Source organism: Anabrus simplex, chromosome 8 (assembly GCF_040414725.1).
Source record: "Anabrus simplex isolate iqAnaSimp1 chromosome 8, ASM4041472v1, whole genome shotgun sequence".
Classification (NCBI taxonomy): Eukaryota; Metazoa; Arthropoda; class Insecta; order Orthoptera; family Tettigoniidae; genus Anabrus; species Anabrus simplex.
The window spans coordinates 39,304,314-39,323,097 of NC_090272.1; the positions used below are offsets into that span (position 1 = coordinate 39,304,314).

Consider the following 18,784-nt stretch of genomic DNA (forward strand, 5'->3'; position numbering starts at 1 on the left):
TCATCTAATGATGGAATTATATGATATATGAGTGAGGAGGATACACTTAATTTTACCTTTGTAAAGTGATTGTTATGTATTGTGACCAATGATGAGAACTAATTGCATCTCTCAGTTGGAAGCAGGTCTTATCATACCATTATTAATTTCACAGACGATGATATCGGAACTCATTTTGATATCAGCACCCGTCTGAATCAAGTACACTATCATTTAAATTGGAACATTGGCAAATGGCCTAACCGTGTTCACGATTCATAAAGCCAAAGGATACAGTTGCCACTTATTATGATTTTTCGTTTGTAGTTTGGAGGGCGTTAGTGCTATCAATCTGCCTTTTTTTTTTTAATGCGTAAAATTTCCTTGAAATCATGGAATATTTATTATATAGTTTGATAATGTGCGCAAAATTAGCGTTGGATGTTCTTTGCAGTCCGTTGTGGCCGTGCGAGATCGCCGTATGAAATACGTGTGATTAGGGATTTTTGTGAATTAGTAAATATCTAACAGATATGGCTGATCAGGTGGGATATATTTGAATTTGTTATATAATTTGGAGTTAATTAATGCCCTTTATTACTTGATGCTCATCATCTTTAGACGTAGATTTCTCCTACACATGCTGCCCTCGTGGTACTTTGTCTTATGGTCATTTCAATTTGATTAAAGAACTGGCGCATGTATTAAGTAGCCACAAAACAGAATCTTTTACATTATTAAATATATTTTTCCCAGGATGTATTAGTCTCCTGTCTGTGAAGGATAGTGTGATTGATCCAATTTTGTTTGTTGCGATTTATTGGTTATGTACTCCCGAAGTGTTGGCGTTTGCTTTAGACAACTTGGAACCGGGTTGTTTTTCATTTCTAAGATATTCGTGCATGGTTTTAAGCTACAATTAGGGGAAGTGTGCATTATTATTCTGTACGAAATTTACAGTAGTACGTTATTTAGGGCACCCCCTCATTTTCCCTTGAAGTTCAGCCTCGGCAAAGATATAGCCTTCTGTTAATTGCCCTTATGTTCTTGCTGCATAAAGGGTCTTTTGAATTTCTGGATGGTTTATGTTGGAAATTGACATCTAATCTGTTTGATTCCCATTGGTTTTAAATTAGTTTTTGTAGAATTATTTGTAATTTGTAGACTTGGTCAAAAATCAGATTTGCTGTTAACGTTGAAGATTTAAAATTATAATATTTTGTGGTTTAACGAAAGATATTTGTGTGCCAGCCTATTCTCAATGAGGTGGCATCTTTATGCTAACTTGTAGTTCATTATTTTTTAAAATTCGTAAGCATTAGGTAGGGGAGGTTTTTTTTTTTTTTTTTTTTTTTTTTTTTACTGGGCGAGGGGCGCGTAGAGGCGCACGGCTGTGAGCTTGCATCCGGGAGATAGTAGGTTCGAATCCCACTATCGGCAGCCCTGAAGATGGTTTTCCGTGGTTTCCGATTTTCACACCAGGCAAATGCTGGGGCTGTACCTTAATTAAGGCCACGGCCGCTTCCTTCCAACTCCTATGCTTTTCCTATCCCATCGTCGCCATAAGACCTATCTGTGTCGGTGCGACGTAAAGCCCCTAGCAAAAAAAATATATATATTTTTTTCATTGTATGGATGTCGTGGGAGGGGTGTTCTAGTTCAACAGTTTGCTGTCCTGAAATTTCATCTCTAAGCCACATCATTTACAGTAAATGATGTTGACGGAACGTGCCATGTTCTAATCAGTGCAGAATTTTGTTATAACAATATCATTTTCACGATGTTCCATGGTACGAAGATTTTTCTCATAAGGAAGGTATTTTTGAGCATAGCATTGATATGACCAACATACTGTGCATGTATGTTATTAGAAACTATGGCTCCGTAGTTCTGTTGCAGCTGATAGCAAATTGGTGAGGAAACACGGCATGGCTCAAGTGCAGTACCAACAGTCCTTGTGCGACACTTGGTCTGCATTGCTTGCTTGGTGCACAGTACACACTCATTTTACATGGTTAAGTACAATATTTCTGCGAAGGATTTAGTTGTTAACTGCATTGAAGTGATACTGAAATGGTAGAGGCTGTTCCTGGATATCCAAAAGATTCCAAAACTCCTGTAGAAATGAGAGAAAGAATATTGCAAATATTTTAGCATGCTTTCAGAGGGAAGGGGAGCAGTACATTATTGTTGCCTTTTGTTTGATCAGTCAGTCGCCGAAAAGAGCCATAGGCACAAGTGTGTCTACCCTGCAGAGGATAAGAGTTTGTGTGTCTCGTCCAGAGATGTCAGGCAGGAAAAGGTGGTGTGCTTTCACTGCAATAATGGTAATAATATTATGTTTCTTTAGGATGAGGAAGCACTGGAAAGTAGACGTGCCAACTCCCCCTATTTAAGCGGGAGACTCCCTGTTTTTTGTCCTTCCTCCCTCCTCTATTTAAGTGGGAGACTCCTTGCTTTTTGTCCTTCCTCCCTCTCTTCTGTTTGCAGAGACTTATTTTTTGTGAACAGATTTAGTATTCCTGTGTTTTTTGAAAATCCCATGTTTTTCCTCATTCTTTAAGTAGTTGGAGAGAACTGATGTTCAGTGGGCACTGGCGAGACAGATGTAATCAGTTGGTGGTGTTCTTAAATATGACAGAATCCTTAACTTAATGTTTTTTATTTTAGCACTTCCACGTAGCAATGCCGACTGCTAGACCATTTTTTAGCATATTTACAAGGACAACAACTCAATTAATATCAAAGCTTCCTGAACAAGAATTCTGAAAAAGAAAAAAAAACACCTTAAAACCCGTTCAAACAAGGCCAGTGCTTTGGGCATAAATCTAGTTCAGAAATTTATGAAGAGGCCTAAGGCAGTTACAATGAAGAGTCGTGTTCTAAAGCTCAGATAGGCTACATGCAGTATTTCAGTATTTATAGATGAACCATATACAGTATTGAAAATTTAATTAGAGAAATTCTGACGATGAGAGAATGATGTGGGAGTCACAGTTTGGGGAAGGCGTCCAGAAGACTTTTTGTCGCTCTTTGTTCGCGCATATAATATGAGCAGGAATTCATGGAAGAGCAGTCAATGACGTGATTGTCAATTGCCAGTACTGCAATGCTAATAGAAAATCCTGCATGACTTCCAAATTGTTTGAAGCTGAAGAAGAGGCGTTGGAATTTGAAACTTCAAATTCAGAACCGTAAGGTCCTGGTGCAGTAGTACTTCCATCGCCAGATTGCATGTTTGGAAAAATGGGGGGAGGGGTGGATAATTGAAAAAAGATGTGAAGTTACACCTGAAGTAGCAGAGAGGAGAGATCCTTCCTTTACGAAACAGAACAATATGGACTTGTGATTTGCTGAAGCTAAAAGCAGCTCAATGATCTTTGCTTAACATACTGATGTTGGCAAGCTTGTTTAGTGCATTGTGACAATGTCCTAGCTGCACCATGTTGGATCTTGATCCTATCAACTTATCATCTGGGTAAGGAAGACTTTTGACAAGTGTATTGCTCATAATTAAGTGTAGGGGAGGTCCACGTCTTGTTTGCTGCCTATGAATCAAGACAAAGTTTCAAATGCTACTATTCCAAGTTCATATTATTGTGGATGATAGAATGTTTTGAGAAAATGCAATATTGTACTGTTATGCTTGATAGGTGTAATCAGGTGTATTGAAAAAGCATGGAGACTGCTTACGATTAGAACCGTACAGGACTACCATGTGGGAATTACATCAATTGGAGAAATAAATGCCATTGAAGCTGAAGATGTTGATGATAATTTGCCATTATTTGAATTCCTGCCAATGCAGTGGCCTACCGAGCAGGTGGCAGTGTGGTTTGGGTCACGTAGCTGTCGGTGCATTCGGTAGATAGTGGGTTCGAACTCCGTTCTTGGCAGCCCTGAAGAGTGTTTTCTATGGATTCCCATTTTTGCCCCAGGAAAATGCTGGGGCTGTACCTTCCACTCCTAGCCCTTTCCTGTCCTGTCATCGCCACAAGACTAATCTTTATTGATGCAAAGTAAAACAAATTGTAAAAGAAAAAGTTAAATACAGCAGCCTAATTACAATGGAGGCACAAACACATAACATATTGTTTGTGAAGGGAAGAATAACGGCCACAGTGGTTGTGAAGAGGAAGAAGAAAAGTCTGAAGTGCCTATTCCAGCAGTGGGTCATGCTTCATAAGGCTGAGTGTTGTGAACATCATCTATGAAGCTTGTGGGGGTTGCAGTGAAATTGTGATGCACATTTTGAACATATGATGCAATTTAAAAAGTACGTATTGGGCAACAATATCCAGCAATGAAGTCAAATGGTGTGGACACATGAAAAGAATGCCAGCAAACAAAACTGCAAGGAGGGAATTTGAAGGAGAGATGTTTGGAAGTCGACTAGTAGGAAGACTGAGAAGAAAGTGGATTGACTTCTGAAAGGATGTAGTGCAGAGAGGTCATGATTGGTACAAGTTAGTGGAAGAAGAGTAGTTCAAGGACATGGCGAAATGGAGTTCTTACACTACACTCCAAAGAAATGGAGATGGTTTAAGATGTATGTTGGACAAGCAGGTGAAGAGAGACAAAATCACTCATTATTACTAAATGAAGAAGCTTGGTGAGTACTGTACGTAGTGTATTGTAATTGTAAGTTTTACTGTAGGATTAAAACTGTTATGAAATTTAATACTATATTTTATGTTATGCATACTTCAGTTTTCCATTTCACTGTCCTGTCAATTAATATAGTGAAGCAGAATCAGAAAATAATTTTAAGCATGGCTGATTGTGATAGGCAGACTTTTCCAAGCTTAGAAGTGATACTGGTATTTACATTTTCGGTAGATCATGATAGAGTATAAATTTGAACGGCTAATGAAATAATTTATTATGGAGTTCTCTATAAACCAAAACTATCTCTGTACAGAACTTGGATAGTTGGCATTAGAGCCAGTGTTTTAACACTGTTCACAGTTGGTTTTAGTAGTACCGTAAAACGGGGTAACTTCGGCCACTTTCCCGTATATTTTAAAATTAAAATGTGAAATTTTCCCTTTAATTTTCTGAAAAATGCTGGGGCTGTACCTTAATTAAGGCCACGGCCGCTTCCTTCCAACTCCTAGGCTTTTCCTATCCCATCGTCGCCATAAGACCTATCTGTGTCGGTGCGACGTAAAGCCCTTAGCAAAAAAAAAAAATTTTCTGAAAAATATAAGTTCTACCATGTTCGTTCTTCATTTCTAAATATGAACAATTCTAATTGTTATTCAGTAATGAATTATGATTATGGAAAGAGTGGCCGAGTTACCCCATGTTTTGGGGTAACTTCGGCCGCCATAAAAATAACTCGAGAAATGAAGTTTTCTTCGATGTAGTGTTACTTCGGCCACTGTGAATGTTTTTTAAAAACCTGCAGAACGCCCAGTATCAACAACCACGAACAAATTAAAACGATTTGTGGTGAAACAGAACTATAGTGATCAAATTCAAATTTTTCACAAAGAAGAAACTAGTTTATTTAGCCTAGGCGTACAAGCATTGTATGATATTACAAATTACGTGTTGCATTGCGTAATTATTTGTAATGGTACAAAAGATAATAAATAAAAAGTACGAAAATCATAAAGTCCAATAATATGGAGAGAAAAGGAGATCGGAAAAGAAGCAATCTTGTAGACTGTTTTCGTAATACACTGTCTTCTAAATTAGAAAATATCTGGGCCGTCAATCAAGCTCTTAATTGCGCATCGTCCATGTCAACTAATATCCGTGTATTTATCATTGAAAATAGAGACCGTCTTTCCCTTTCCTTTACATGTAATAAAAACTTCAGTTATAACACACGTAGCAAGAAGTCACTGTTGCAAATACTTCTAACTCATAATATTACAAGCTATCTTTGTCACCGTTAAATGATTCCACTTTTATATGCTTTTTCAACTGGAATATCTACAAACTCACAATTTACAACATTTGAACATCACTTCAAATTTTGAGATGGTCCATAGTGATCCTATTTGAAACTGTTCTTCAACTTCTATTCACCAACTTCATATCCTCAACGTGTTCTACAACTTCACCATATGCATCTGACTTTTGTCTTTTATCTTCAAGATCATGATTAACTTCGGATCTCTCGACCAACTTTGACTTTTATTCTCTCTTCTTTACTTTGATTATTAAAAAAAAAATTCGCCATCGTCTAATTATAACCGCCAGACTATCAACTTTACTTTTATGCAATCTTACTACTTGTTGTATAACAATCTGTTGTTTTATCCATTGTACTTATTTTAGCAGCCTTCTAATGTTAACTTTGTTAATACTTCCACTATTGTGTCTCATCACATTGTATTTTCAAACCATCATTGTTATTTTTAATGTTATTTTACTTCAAATCTCTTCAAGATTTTAATATTCATTTCATTACTACATGTTATTTAGACGCTTATTTTTAATTAAAGTTTAAGACTATGGCTGATGATGCCTTCAGAGAAGGCGAAACATGTACCACTATTAGCTAACAAATTTATGTAAATCATCCAAGACGATTTTGTATTGATTAGGTGGTCTAATAAATAACTTAATGTTATTATTTCAATTTTCCCTTTCCTGTCGGGATAAACTCCGTTTGTTATTGTGGCTTTATTAATCTCTTTTAAAGCATTCTTGAAGTAAACAGGATTGTAATTACAATTCCTGCGGCCGCGTAATGTTTTCCTGTACGTTCTTGGCATGGTCGAAGTTACCCCGGAAGAGGACAACTTTTACCACAAAACGATTCCCTGAAAAACCTATTTGAATAAAATGCATCAAATTTGGTTGATCAATTACCAGACGTACTTACATTCTGACCCCATAAACCACTAGAATGAAGAATCGAATGCTGGGGCTTGAGAACAGTTTGTTTTCTGCCATTACCAGACATGACAATAGTCGGGGGTGCGAAAAAAATTGACTCAAAAATGAGCCCGCCAATGTTCTTTGAACTACCGAGTGTTGATGGAGTATTCTATTGTACATGCATTTTAGTTGTTGCAAGTGGTTCCATCTTTTTCAGTATACGAGGCAGGAGAAAATAAGTTTTGCTATTCGTCAGTGGCCTAAGTTACCCCACTTTACGGTACTGTTCAAATGCCATGCTGGTGTTAAGATTTATTTTTTAAAATAGGAATAGCTGACAAGCAATAGAAAATTCACAGCATGTAAGATTCAGATAAGGTCACTGCATTTTAACTACAAACTGCATCATAAATGTAATTTAATTACATTGAATGCTCTTGACACTCCTGAATGCAATACATTAGAGATAGCGTCACTTAGGTGAGTTGAATGTAGATTTTAAATTTCCCTTCTTGCAAACAGGTTATGCCTCGGTTGTTAACTACGGTCTGATTTTCTAAGAGTGGAAGAACTCTATTTGGAAGTATTAAAATTATGAGATAATTTAACAGATGTTCACCACCTCTTTTTTCCATGCAAGTAGGTATCGCGTGGCCTGCTGTGGATTGTTACTACATATAAAAATCCATTTCCATCCTTCAGTCCAGAACTGGACTAGCCCTCAATCAAATCTGGAGCCTACTGATAGAGGCAGGCACGCTGCACCTACGCTACTGGGATGGATCCTGGTGTGAACAGAGCTTGTGCAAAACAAACTTATTAAATTTACTTTCACCATTTCAGACCCATTTTCTATCCTTTTGGCAGAGTGCTTATTGCACATTTGTCTGTGTTAGACATAACTCTGAAAATTCTTGACACAACTTGTGAAATGTATGACATGTCGATTAGGTAACTGGTACAGTAACAACATTGACATGTGCTACCTCCACCCAGACATCCTATGTACGGAGGGAGCACTATCAGGGTTCCCAACAAATGGCAATAGTTCCTGCTTAAGTCATAAGTTGCTCCTAACCACCTATCACCATTGTTGCTTTCTGATAAAAGTCTTAAATAGTCACTATCAATAATTTTGTGACAAACTATAATCTAACCATCTCTATTAGTAATTCTATCACTAGAAGTATTATTATTACAGTGACCTAATCCTCCCTATAGGTAATTTTGACACTGGTAGTAATAAGTATTAAGATTGCTGGGTGATCTAACTCTAACCTAACCCTGTCACTAACTGTGCTTTCTGAAGACTCAGAATCTAACCTGTCGCAGCAACCATCGTGGCTCATGGCATTGTGACTAACAGTAATGTTTGGCCACACTGTACTCAGCGCATTATGCATTCATCATATGGCAGCTATATAAAACAATCGTCCATCAGCGTGCCAGACAGAATGAGGTGAGAGTGAGTGGAAAGATGGTGTGACGCTGATGTTACGATGACAGTTGCCTAAATGGAGATGAATATAGACTGTTGTGTTATTTACATCTTCCATAAGCTTTAACACATACAGTAATTTGTCTCAGCTAGTATCATGGAACTATAATAATGTGACAGGTCCTATATTTCCTAGTTATCATCTGAGTTATAAGGTGTTTTAGCTTCCTTTTTCTTTACACTTTGTTTTTTGGTTTTTACAGAATGAACGTGCTTTTCAAAAGCAGCCTACGATATTTCTGAATCGTAAGAAAGGTCTGGGTGCAAAAAAGCGCAAGTCTTTGCGTTACATTCGCAATATTGGTCTGGGTTTTAAAACCCCAAGAGAGGTAGGTTTGGTGCTTTCTTTGTGTTTTAATGCTAGTTTTCTTTTTTCTTCTTTCATTGCAAATGCAGACAGAGAGAGCTTTCCAGAGACAGCCAAACGTGAACCTTGTGCGGAAGGCCGGGCTCAAGAAGAAGGCTCTTCGACACTACCGCAATGTTGGTCTTGGTTTCAAAACACCAAGAGAGGTTTGTTTAGTCCAGTTTCTTTTTCAGCTGTGCCTGGATGGTGATGGGAGGTCCGGTTCAGCTTGTTAAACTGGGAGAAAATTGCCACTCATCTGGTGAAATGGTGGAATGGAATGGTGGTTCATCATTCTTTGGAAATGGCTATGTTCTTTTGCACAGTTATGACTTAATTCTTCCATTAAATTATACAGGGATGTCTCTGATATCGCATGCAGATGCATGAACTGGAATTCTACAAGCAAAACACATCTACTACAAACTTGTATTTTTAATGGTGAAAGACCTTTATTTTAGCTTTCTCGCAGAGTGGGAATGTCTTCCACAGTACTGGACATGAGGTAGGCTAGATAGTATACAGACTGCTGATGGTTTGTCTTGCAGTTCTTTATAGGCTGCCTTACTACCTGATGTGGCCTTTTCCTTTTTGAGTAGTTTGAATTAATTTTTGCCAAGTTCCTTTGTTTTATAGGTATAGAAAAGCGTGACTCAGCTACAGTACAATTTCTATATCAGAGAATGCACTATTCAGATTTTTATTTATCTTATGGCTTTTAGTGCCGGGAGTGTCCAAGGCTATGTTTGGCTTCCCTGGTGTAGATCACTCGTGGGTTAGTGATGGGAAAATCAAATACAAAATAATCACTTATTCGATTATTTCATTTTATTCAATTATATTTCCCATTTGATTATTTTTAGATTATTCATTCGAGTGAATGAGGCAATTGAATAGTGAATATTTTTTTCCATCCGATTATTTTTCTATTATTAATTTGAAACTTCATTCGAATTAATGAAGCAATCGGATAGTGAATATATTTTTCCATCCAATTATTTTTCGATTATTAATTTGAAACTTCATTCGACTTAATGAAGCAATCAAATAGTGAATATTTTTTCCCATCCAATTATTTTCTCGATTATTCATTCGAAACTCCAATCAAACAATGAATTTTTCCATTCGATCATTCTTTGATTATTCATTCGGAACTGCATTAGAATGAATGAGGCAATTGAGTAGTGAATGCTTTCAAAATAATCGAATGAAAAGTGATGTTATTAAGACAGTTGATTCATTCATTTTGTTTCAACATTTGGGGATACGTGTGTTAAAAGGCGTATTTCTGTTTTTCATAAGAATTTGTTTATTCGCTTATTTCAATTGATTATTCATCTGACACACTTAAACCGAAAACTGATTCATGACACATCCAAACATTCTATGTGATACAACTGAATGATATTTGAAACTTATTCAATTATCCAAATAATCGGATGGAGGTTATTCGAATATTAAAAGTATTCGATTATGCCATCACTACAACTTAATGGTATTTGAAACTCATTTATTTGATTTGATTATTTAAATAATTGGAGGTTATTTGATTATTAAAAGTATTCGATTATCTCATCACTATCATGGGTGACGATGACCATTGAGATGATTTTTATACATTATCAGAGATTAAAATGCAAAGTTGAACTCAGATCTCTTTTCTTGAAATGTAAGAAACAGATACAAGTATTTGGGTTGCTGTTGCTTCTATCATTGTGGTTTGTTCCCGAGCTAGGAGAGTTTCATGGTTTGTTGTTTGTTGGACTAGGATATGTTTTGCTTGTACCATTGTATTTATTGCTTATATGTAATGTGAATCGCTACTGTTCCGTAGAGAAAATTCTCTATTGTAAGTATATTACATGCTAGGAGGTAAAAATCTGAACATGTGGAGACCACATCTCTCATTGCTATTCATATTTGTTCTCCTAACATCTAGTGCATTAAGAGACAGCATGTATTACCGATAAATCTTAACCCATCATCATAACTCAAAATACCAGCACTGTCTGAATTATCCTGAATTTTGCTCTGTAAATTTTCTCAAATAAGCCAGACAGGATTGTCCCCCGCATTCAAACAAAACACATCTCTTCTCCTAACTCTATTTAGATATGATCTTTTACCCTATTCTTGTAGCATTCGAGAGTAGATCTCCGCTAGCCAAGAGTTTTACCTAGTTTTAAAGCTCTAGTAGTGGAAAGTAACAAACAATTGCAAATAGTCATATGTAGAAAGAATAGCAACATCACAAGGAATGTGTAACTTGAGAAACACTGGATAAAACCCCAGTCTAGGACACACTCCCACATCTTTATATACTACTGTCATCAAATAGATAGGTTCTCCCCTATTCACTCCCAGTTCTTAAACATCCATCTCTTTTCGGCCCTCAACAAGCTTGTTTCTGCTTCTCAGCTTCATCAGGAGGAAGGGCTTCAACATTCGTTGAGGGGCTATCTTGAGAGATATTCATTCTTGCTGGGAAGTGTAAGGTAAGAAGAAAGCTGGATAAATTAGGACAAAGGTAGAGACGAAAAGAAGATGATTAGAAGTGTGAAAGACCAGAAATGCAGGACAAACACAGGAGAGGAAAAACCCAGTGGGTCACTATAAGTAATGGAAAGGAACAAGCAAGTACAAATCATTCATATATATAAAGATATACCGTATTTTTCCTAATCCAAGATGACCCTGAATGCAAGACGACCCCTGCTTTTCCTTTCAGAAAAATTAAAACAGGCTTAAAAAGTGCTTTGTAAAATCATATGAATGCCTTTCTTGTACATTGTGCATTTTTTAGACTATCTTGGTCTTCACGCCAACGCCGAACGTTGGCTTTAGTTATGCCGTATTTTTATTTTTGCGACTGTTCAAATATTCTTTATTTCTGCAGGTTTAATAACCTTTAATTTAAAATTGGCATCATAATATCAAAGAGAATCCATTCAGAATTTGCCGGCAATACCTGTTCCACACATCTGTACAGTACAACCATCCATCAGGAAAATATTCCTGCTGTCTATAAAACTGTTACATTTACTCAACGTCATGTACGACCGGCTGCTGCTACATGCACGTCTTGCCAGGTTCGGCCGACTTCAGCGGCTAGCGCTGTATAGTCCTAATAACGACGTGGGCGTTGAAGGTTAACGAACAAGTTTATTTATTGTGCCATGATATGGCCATTCCGTCCTTGCGTTTTTCGCGCACATACCTCGAAATTTCATCTTAGACTTCTTTAAAGCGTCCTTGTTGCAGGTCATTGAATTCATTTTTGTACAGTACACATTTTTTAAGCTGTCTTTGTCTTCATGCTAACACCAAATATTGGCTTTAGTTAGGCCTATGCCGAATTTTCGTGCGGCTGCACAATTATTCTCCAGTTTTGCGTGTTTAATAACTATTAACTTAAAATTGGCATAACAGTGTCAACGAGAACTCGTTGCTGTATATTAAATGTACATTGAATTAGGAGGATACATTTAAATTTTTTTCTTTGTAAAGTGAAAACCGTCAATACAGAATGATTCTAATATCTTGTAAGAGAACCCGTTGAAAAAATTACCGACAATACCGGTTCAATGTATCTTTGCAATATGATGATCCACCACGAAAATAATCCTGCTGTCTATAAAACTTAATTTTACTCAGAGTCAGGTACAGTAGACGCGTTATAACTGCCATAGTCTTTCTAAGAGTTTGAAGGCTCGCACGTTTTGATGCCATTCTGCAGATTTGAGAAACATTTTTTTAGGGACTAAGAGAACGTCATTCTCTCTTCACTATTTCCCAAGATTACACAGGGCCACTGTAAAACCGGTGGCACGGCTAGAGATGTATAATAAAGAGGTGGACATTGTCAACGAGTTTTGTATGCGCGCACGCGTGGGGTGAAAAGCAGCATGGTTACATTGGTTGCTGCCAGTGGTGTTCATTACTGTTAGGTCGCAAATGCAAGATAACCCTTGATTTTTCATGGGATTCTGGGAACAAACTGTCGTCTCAAATTCGGAGAAAGGCTGTATCTTTTTCCCCATATTTTTACCCTTTTGCTGTATTTATCTGGCTTTCTTTTTATACTCTACTTTCCACATCAAGACATTATCAAGATGGCCCCTCACTGAGTTAGAAGCCTGCCTTCCCGATGAAGCTGGGAAGCAGGGCTCAGAGGAAATTAATGTAGAAGAACTGGAAAGTAACAAACAAGTGCAATGATTAGAGGAGACAGTCAATCTATTTGAAGACGGCAGTGTATGAAGATGAGATTGTTCTCTGTTTTTCGTGGGTTCTTTCTTTTTCTCCCTCTTCCCACACTGACTTGTCATTGTGTTGTTCCTGTTACGTGTTCCTTTTGATGTGATTGTCTTTCTACGTGTCTAAAGCTTAATTTACAAGCTTTTAATTTTATTCCAAAATATGCTCATTGATGAATGAATAATTAAATTTAGAATTAGCTAGCATGCTGGTTACTGCTTTCTGCTCTAAGGGCCAGAATACCAAGGATTTTTGAAAGGTGTTCTGAATTGAGAAACTATTTGGATCTTGTCTTGGGTGGTGATGGTGGTGAAGATGTCATGTTTGGTGAAGGCAGCTCCAACCAATGAATTTTAGCATGTTTTCTGATAGAAGAATTGTTCAGCATGATTATGTATATTTTGAAGTCTGCTTGTGTGGTTTGAGGCAGGTGAACTTCATTTCAGCAGCTTTAGGTTGGAGTTGCTGTGAGAGTGGAGCGAGTTTGGAACACTACTCTAATTTTAATGGCATTTTTCCATTTATTTATTTTTCTTATTTCTGCTATTTCTTTACGATCCATCTATTACTTATGTAGTTTAGATTGTGAAGTTTGTGCTTCATATTATAAATCACACTGGTGATGAATCTGTGAATTTGTTTGTTATGCTTGGTTGTACACATCTATTTTTTCTTTCAATTCAATACTTCACGAGAAAAAACTGTCAAGTCTTCTAAAAGATTGTTCAGCATTGCTGAAGGTTTAAGGTTTGAAAAGATTGACAAGGTTTGATAGCATTTTGTTTTAGCATGGAGGAAGGGCAAACAGCAGTTGTGGTTCTTCGATTAGCAGTGAGATATATTCTTAAAAAGAAGAGAAATGTGCAATAAGCTATAATTTACGCAGGGAAAATATTAATGTAGTTATCTTCAACAACATTTTTGCAATGTATTTGTCATAACGTCATTTGGAGAGGTTGTGTTGTATTGCATTTACTCACGTTAATTGGATAAAAATTATAGCAATGCAACGGAAATCATATCCTATTACATGAAAACGTCATAGGAATTGATTTTCATAAATTGAATATTGCTGAGTGTTTACTCACATGTTACTACAGTAGAACCTCGATAATTCGAAATCGGTTGATTCAAAATCCCGCCTAATTCGAAGAAGCTCTCGTTCCCGGAAACATGAGATATATATTTTTGCATGTTATTTCAGTTGTTTAATTCGAAATACGCATAATTCGTAATTCAAAGTACAATGTCGGCCCCATTACCGAAATTCAGACTTTTAATTTGAAACTGCCTTTACATTTAAAAACAATAGTATGTTACAGGAGTAATTTAAACTCGAAATTTATCCGTTCCGCATCATGGAACGCTCGTTCCGGAACGTGGAGGGGTAGCTTTCCGCATTTACACTCACTTCGGTGGGTCTACAGTGCGCTTCATGATTGCTAAGTTGAATTAAATCAGAATTCTTTTGTATTCAACCTTTTAAGGAACGCCGTAATATCACACAACAGGCAGTGTGCGGGAAAACAGAATCCGCGGAACACTGGCGATGCCGACAGTTGACGAAAAAACGTGGCTCATATAATAAATTCGTAGGCACCGAACAATATTGTCATTGCCAGTGAAACTGCATTGCTTTAATCGGGAGGTTGTGGGTTCGGATCCCATTGGTGTCGGCTGGCCATTTTTGTTCTGTACTTAACATCTCTTCAACACGTACTACATGTACGTAACACGACCTAATACGTTGAATGTCTGTTTCGATTACAATGCGGTCGTGAAAATTCAATATTCATTGCATTGCTTTATTTTCATGCGAGCCCAAACAGTCTTATGGTTTTTAAGGGAGAAATTGCCAGCCGGGAAATCGTACAAGGGTGAGGAATGGGGGTCATAGTAGTACGTTGCAGTGCACATGGAAGCGAAATACTTGTATCCCCTCGTGGTAGGAAAGGTCGATAAGCTACAATGTTTCAAGGGCGTCGGGCACTTTCCATGCCAGTACAAAGCATCTAAAAATGCAAACAGTACAGAAATCCAAAAAATAATGCATTTGCACAGGGGAACCGGCATAATTTATCCTCGTCCTTGAATTGTGCAATTTTTTTTCTTTCGTTGCGTGAGGTTATGTTTGTCAGTGATTTATCGAAGTGCATTATTTGAACATTGTAAATGCACCTTGGTGGATACATTTCGGAAATTGTTTTTTCCATGGCATTTGAAAGGTTTAAACTGTGAATCGAGGTGATTGCATGTATTAATGGGTCTTAGAATACTTTGTGACGCAGCAAGTGTTTACATTTCTGAAGTACGAGAGAAGTGCCATGGCGGGAAGTCGTACAAGGATAGAGTCATAGGAAAGTTCGATTTTAAGGGCATCGGGTACTTTCTGTGTAAATACAAGGCATCTAAAATGCATACAGTATAGTAATCCAATTAATAAAGCACTTGCACACGGGAGCCAGCATAGATTTCTCCTCGTCTTTGAATTGTGTTTTTTTTTCTTTCCTTCGTTGCGTGAGGTTATGTTTACCAGTGAGATATCCGAGTGCATTATTTGAATACTGTAAATGCACCTTCTTAGATACATTGTGGAAATAGTTCTTTTTTCATGGCATTTGAAAGGTATAAACTGTGAAGCAAGGTTAACTGCATGCAGTAACAGGCCTTAGAATATTTTGTAACGCGGCAAGGGTTGGTACTTCTGAATTGCGAATTGGCGGTTAATTCGAAATCCGATTTTTGAGTCCCAACGACTTCGAATTAACGAGGTTTTACTGTACTCGGTAATAAATATAAATATAAAAGCTGTCCACTTCCTTGAGATATTTCTTTTCCAATCTCTTCATGTGCTGCCATTTTATACATTTTTAATGTGACACTCTACAGAGTCCACTGAATATAGGCAGGGATGTGCCTCAGGCTTAATAATAAAATACGCACACAACCACCCTCTGTCGTAAAGACGAAGCCATTTTTGTTGTATTGATTCCGAACAACCATGATGCTTAATGGCCTAGCGCACACTGGTGATATTTTAATTCCATTGGTCGATTTTGTCAAAGACTTCGCAGTTCTGTAATCAATTATAACATATTCGGATTCACATTCAAGGCTTTTGAAGACTTGTCAAGTATTGTAAGCGATTCGACAAGTTAAGTTGTGATGTATTGAGAATTCTTGTGAAGTCTGAATTTGACAAAAATTTGATCGTGTACAACAGACTTTAGTCTATACAAGTTTTTGAATATTAGATCTATTTGGGAACATCTTACCAGGCAGTCTGTCCATTTCTGTTTCATGAGATTGAATTGTAGATAGGAATTTATTATTATTTATAACTCAGAACCATTTATATTCTACCTTCTAATCAGAGTCTCTTTCAAAGTGTCATATCAGCTCACTGCAGTGTGATAAAATGGGAGAAAATAAGACCTGTCTAACACATCTTAATGGTTCACCTTCCAAATGATGTATCTTGCCAATGATTAGGGTTAAATAGAAGTGGAGGTTAAGAAAAAAGCTAGTTTTCCTAAAACATTCCAAGATCTGAAATAATTGGAGCACCTTCAGATTATGCTGTATTGTATACATTTATTTGGAGATTGTCAAGTATCTTATGTTTGGAGGTGCATAGGGAAAATTTTACATGTAGGCCTATTTTGTAATTTTGTCTGGCAGCTTTGATGGATGGCAAAATGTTTTGTTGACATCCTGATTTCTTTTAATTTATTATGTAGGTTAATACTGGCATGATTTTTCAATTCCATATCCTTTTTAAAGACACTGTGTGTTATCTCCTCTTACAAAGGTACCATTATTAAAAAATGTACTGTATATTAAAATGGTCCACATACTCCCACTGGGCTGGTTCCCTTTCACTATTACTTTCATCTTGTGCTGAATATTTTGTCACATTCTTGCCAAGTTCCTACGTATTAGACTAGAAATTCTAAGCAGTGCCAATCATAACCATCTGATTAGCATAAGCCAAACGGCTTGCAGTATTTTCGACCAGCTGAATCCCACTTTATCTTGTGTTGATATACAAGAACATTTGACACACATTCTTCTAAACCTATTGTTTCTTCATAACCTTCTAATCAGGAATGTTAAACTAATAACATGATTACTATGATGTGCTGGGTGGCATTAGGTCTATACCACCATTGCAAATGCTCATTATTGAGATCATGTGGGATTCTGTTCATGCAGGTTGCTATATTTCAGCAAGACTTTTCTTATTTGAGTAATTTTCAGCAACTGATGGCATTTTATATTTGTTTGATGAACTTCATGTGTTGTTTTCCAATGGCAGATTTTGGATTCATTCCATTATTCTTCCACTAATCTATGGATCAGTGGTTGAATGTTGACCTTCAGATCCCAAGATTGCAGGTTCAAACCTGGCAGGGGTAGTTAATTTTTGAAAAGTCCATATGACGTTCTTCGTTGTACCATAGTAACATCATAGACACTTGTTCCATGCTTGGGCATTATTTGTGATATTACTACAATATACTTGCCACACATTGGGTGTGAATTGTAATTTTACTGATTCTACTTGAACTTGAAACGAATAAATAAATAGATAAAATATTTAACTGAAATATCTGATTTGTCACCAGAATTCACCAAGATGGATCTCTCAAATTTAGTAGAACTGATTTTAAAAAAAAAAATTATTCAGAGAATAAACACTCCCCCCGAAAGGAGGTTGCTCATGAGGACAGAGTATACTAAATGCTTTTATGACCATATGAATGATTTCTCAGTATCGGTAACGAACCTTTCAAATATTTGAGGACCAGATTCTTCGTCAGTGACTCTGGTAGCTTTAATCTTGAGCAGAATTCTTAGAAGAACTAAGGAAGTGTTCCTCGTGCATCGATCATGAGACCTATCACCTCAGTGTTGAGACTATTCACGTTTGTAGAAGGGGATAGTGTGTTCGTAGATGCTTTCCTTTTTCTCGTATACTTCACTGGGCGGGCTGGCGTGCGATTCGAACCAAACTGTAGCATAAGTGATTTTCTCCTCTCTCCCAGGCTGTGTACTGGTACATCTGCTACGGGCCTTACCTAATGGGTGGGAACTGCGCATAGGTTCTTCAATGATTTCTCCACGCTAATTTAAAAATGAGCTATCTATATTCTGCATGAACTCTTTTGACACACAGTAAATATAAAATAGAAACACGGAAGATTCTCCCTATATATAACGGAATGCTCCTGTGAGAAAAATATTTGGGAAATACAGTGGGAAATGAATTACCATGTATGTTGAACCGTTTTCGCCAGGCTGAGTGGTTCAGATGGTTAAGGCGCTGGCCTTCTGGTCCCAACTTGGCAGGTTCAATCCTGGCCCAGTTCAGTGGTATTTGAAGGTGCTCAAATACGTCAGCCTTGTGTCGGTATATTTGCTGGCACGTAAAAGAACTTCTGCAGGGCTAAATTCCAGCACCTCATTGTCTCTGAAAACCGTAAAAGTCCCTTTTCTCTGTGGCGTCAGGTGTGAAGTGAAATGAATCTTTGTGTTGTTGTTTGAGTCATCAGTTCACAGACTGGTTTGATGCAACTCTCCATGCCATCATATCCTGTGCTAACCTTTTAATTTCTACCTAACTGCTGCACCCGGTATCTGCACTAATCTGCATGTCATATTCATATCTTGGTCTACCCCTACCGTTCTTACTGCCTACACTTCCCTCAGAAACCAACTGAACAAGTCGTGGGTTTCTTAAGATGTGTCCTACCATTCTATCTTCTTCTGCTCAAATTTAGCCAAATCGATCTCTCACTAATTTGATTTAGTATCTCAATCTGTCCATCTCACCTTCAGCATTTTTCTGTAACACCACATTTCAA

General features: G+C 37.2%; 1 protein-coding gene across 2 annotated transcripts in view; it reads left to right on the plus strand.

Moving 5' to 3' along the window:
- Positions 1–392: 392 nt before the first annotated feature.
- Positions 393–18,784, plus strand: part of LOC136878695 (small ribosomal subunit protein uS17) — a 65,239-nt gene continuing 46,847 nt past the window's right edge. Inside the window, exons 1-2 of one of the 2 annotated variants that reach the window (XM_067152119.1) lie at positions 393–524; positions 8,711–8,827. In XM_067152119.1, coding sequence (XP_067008220.1) covers positions 513–524; positions 8,711–8,827 — 129 coding nt within the window. In that variant the 5' untranslated portion in view covers positions 393–512. Of the gene's footprint in view, positions 525–8,517; positions 8,644–8,710; positions 8,828–18,784 lie in introns of both variants that reach the window. The other variant, XM_067152118.1, reaches the window with a different exon arrangement.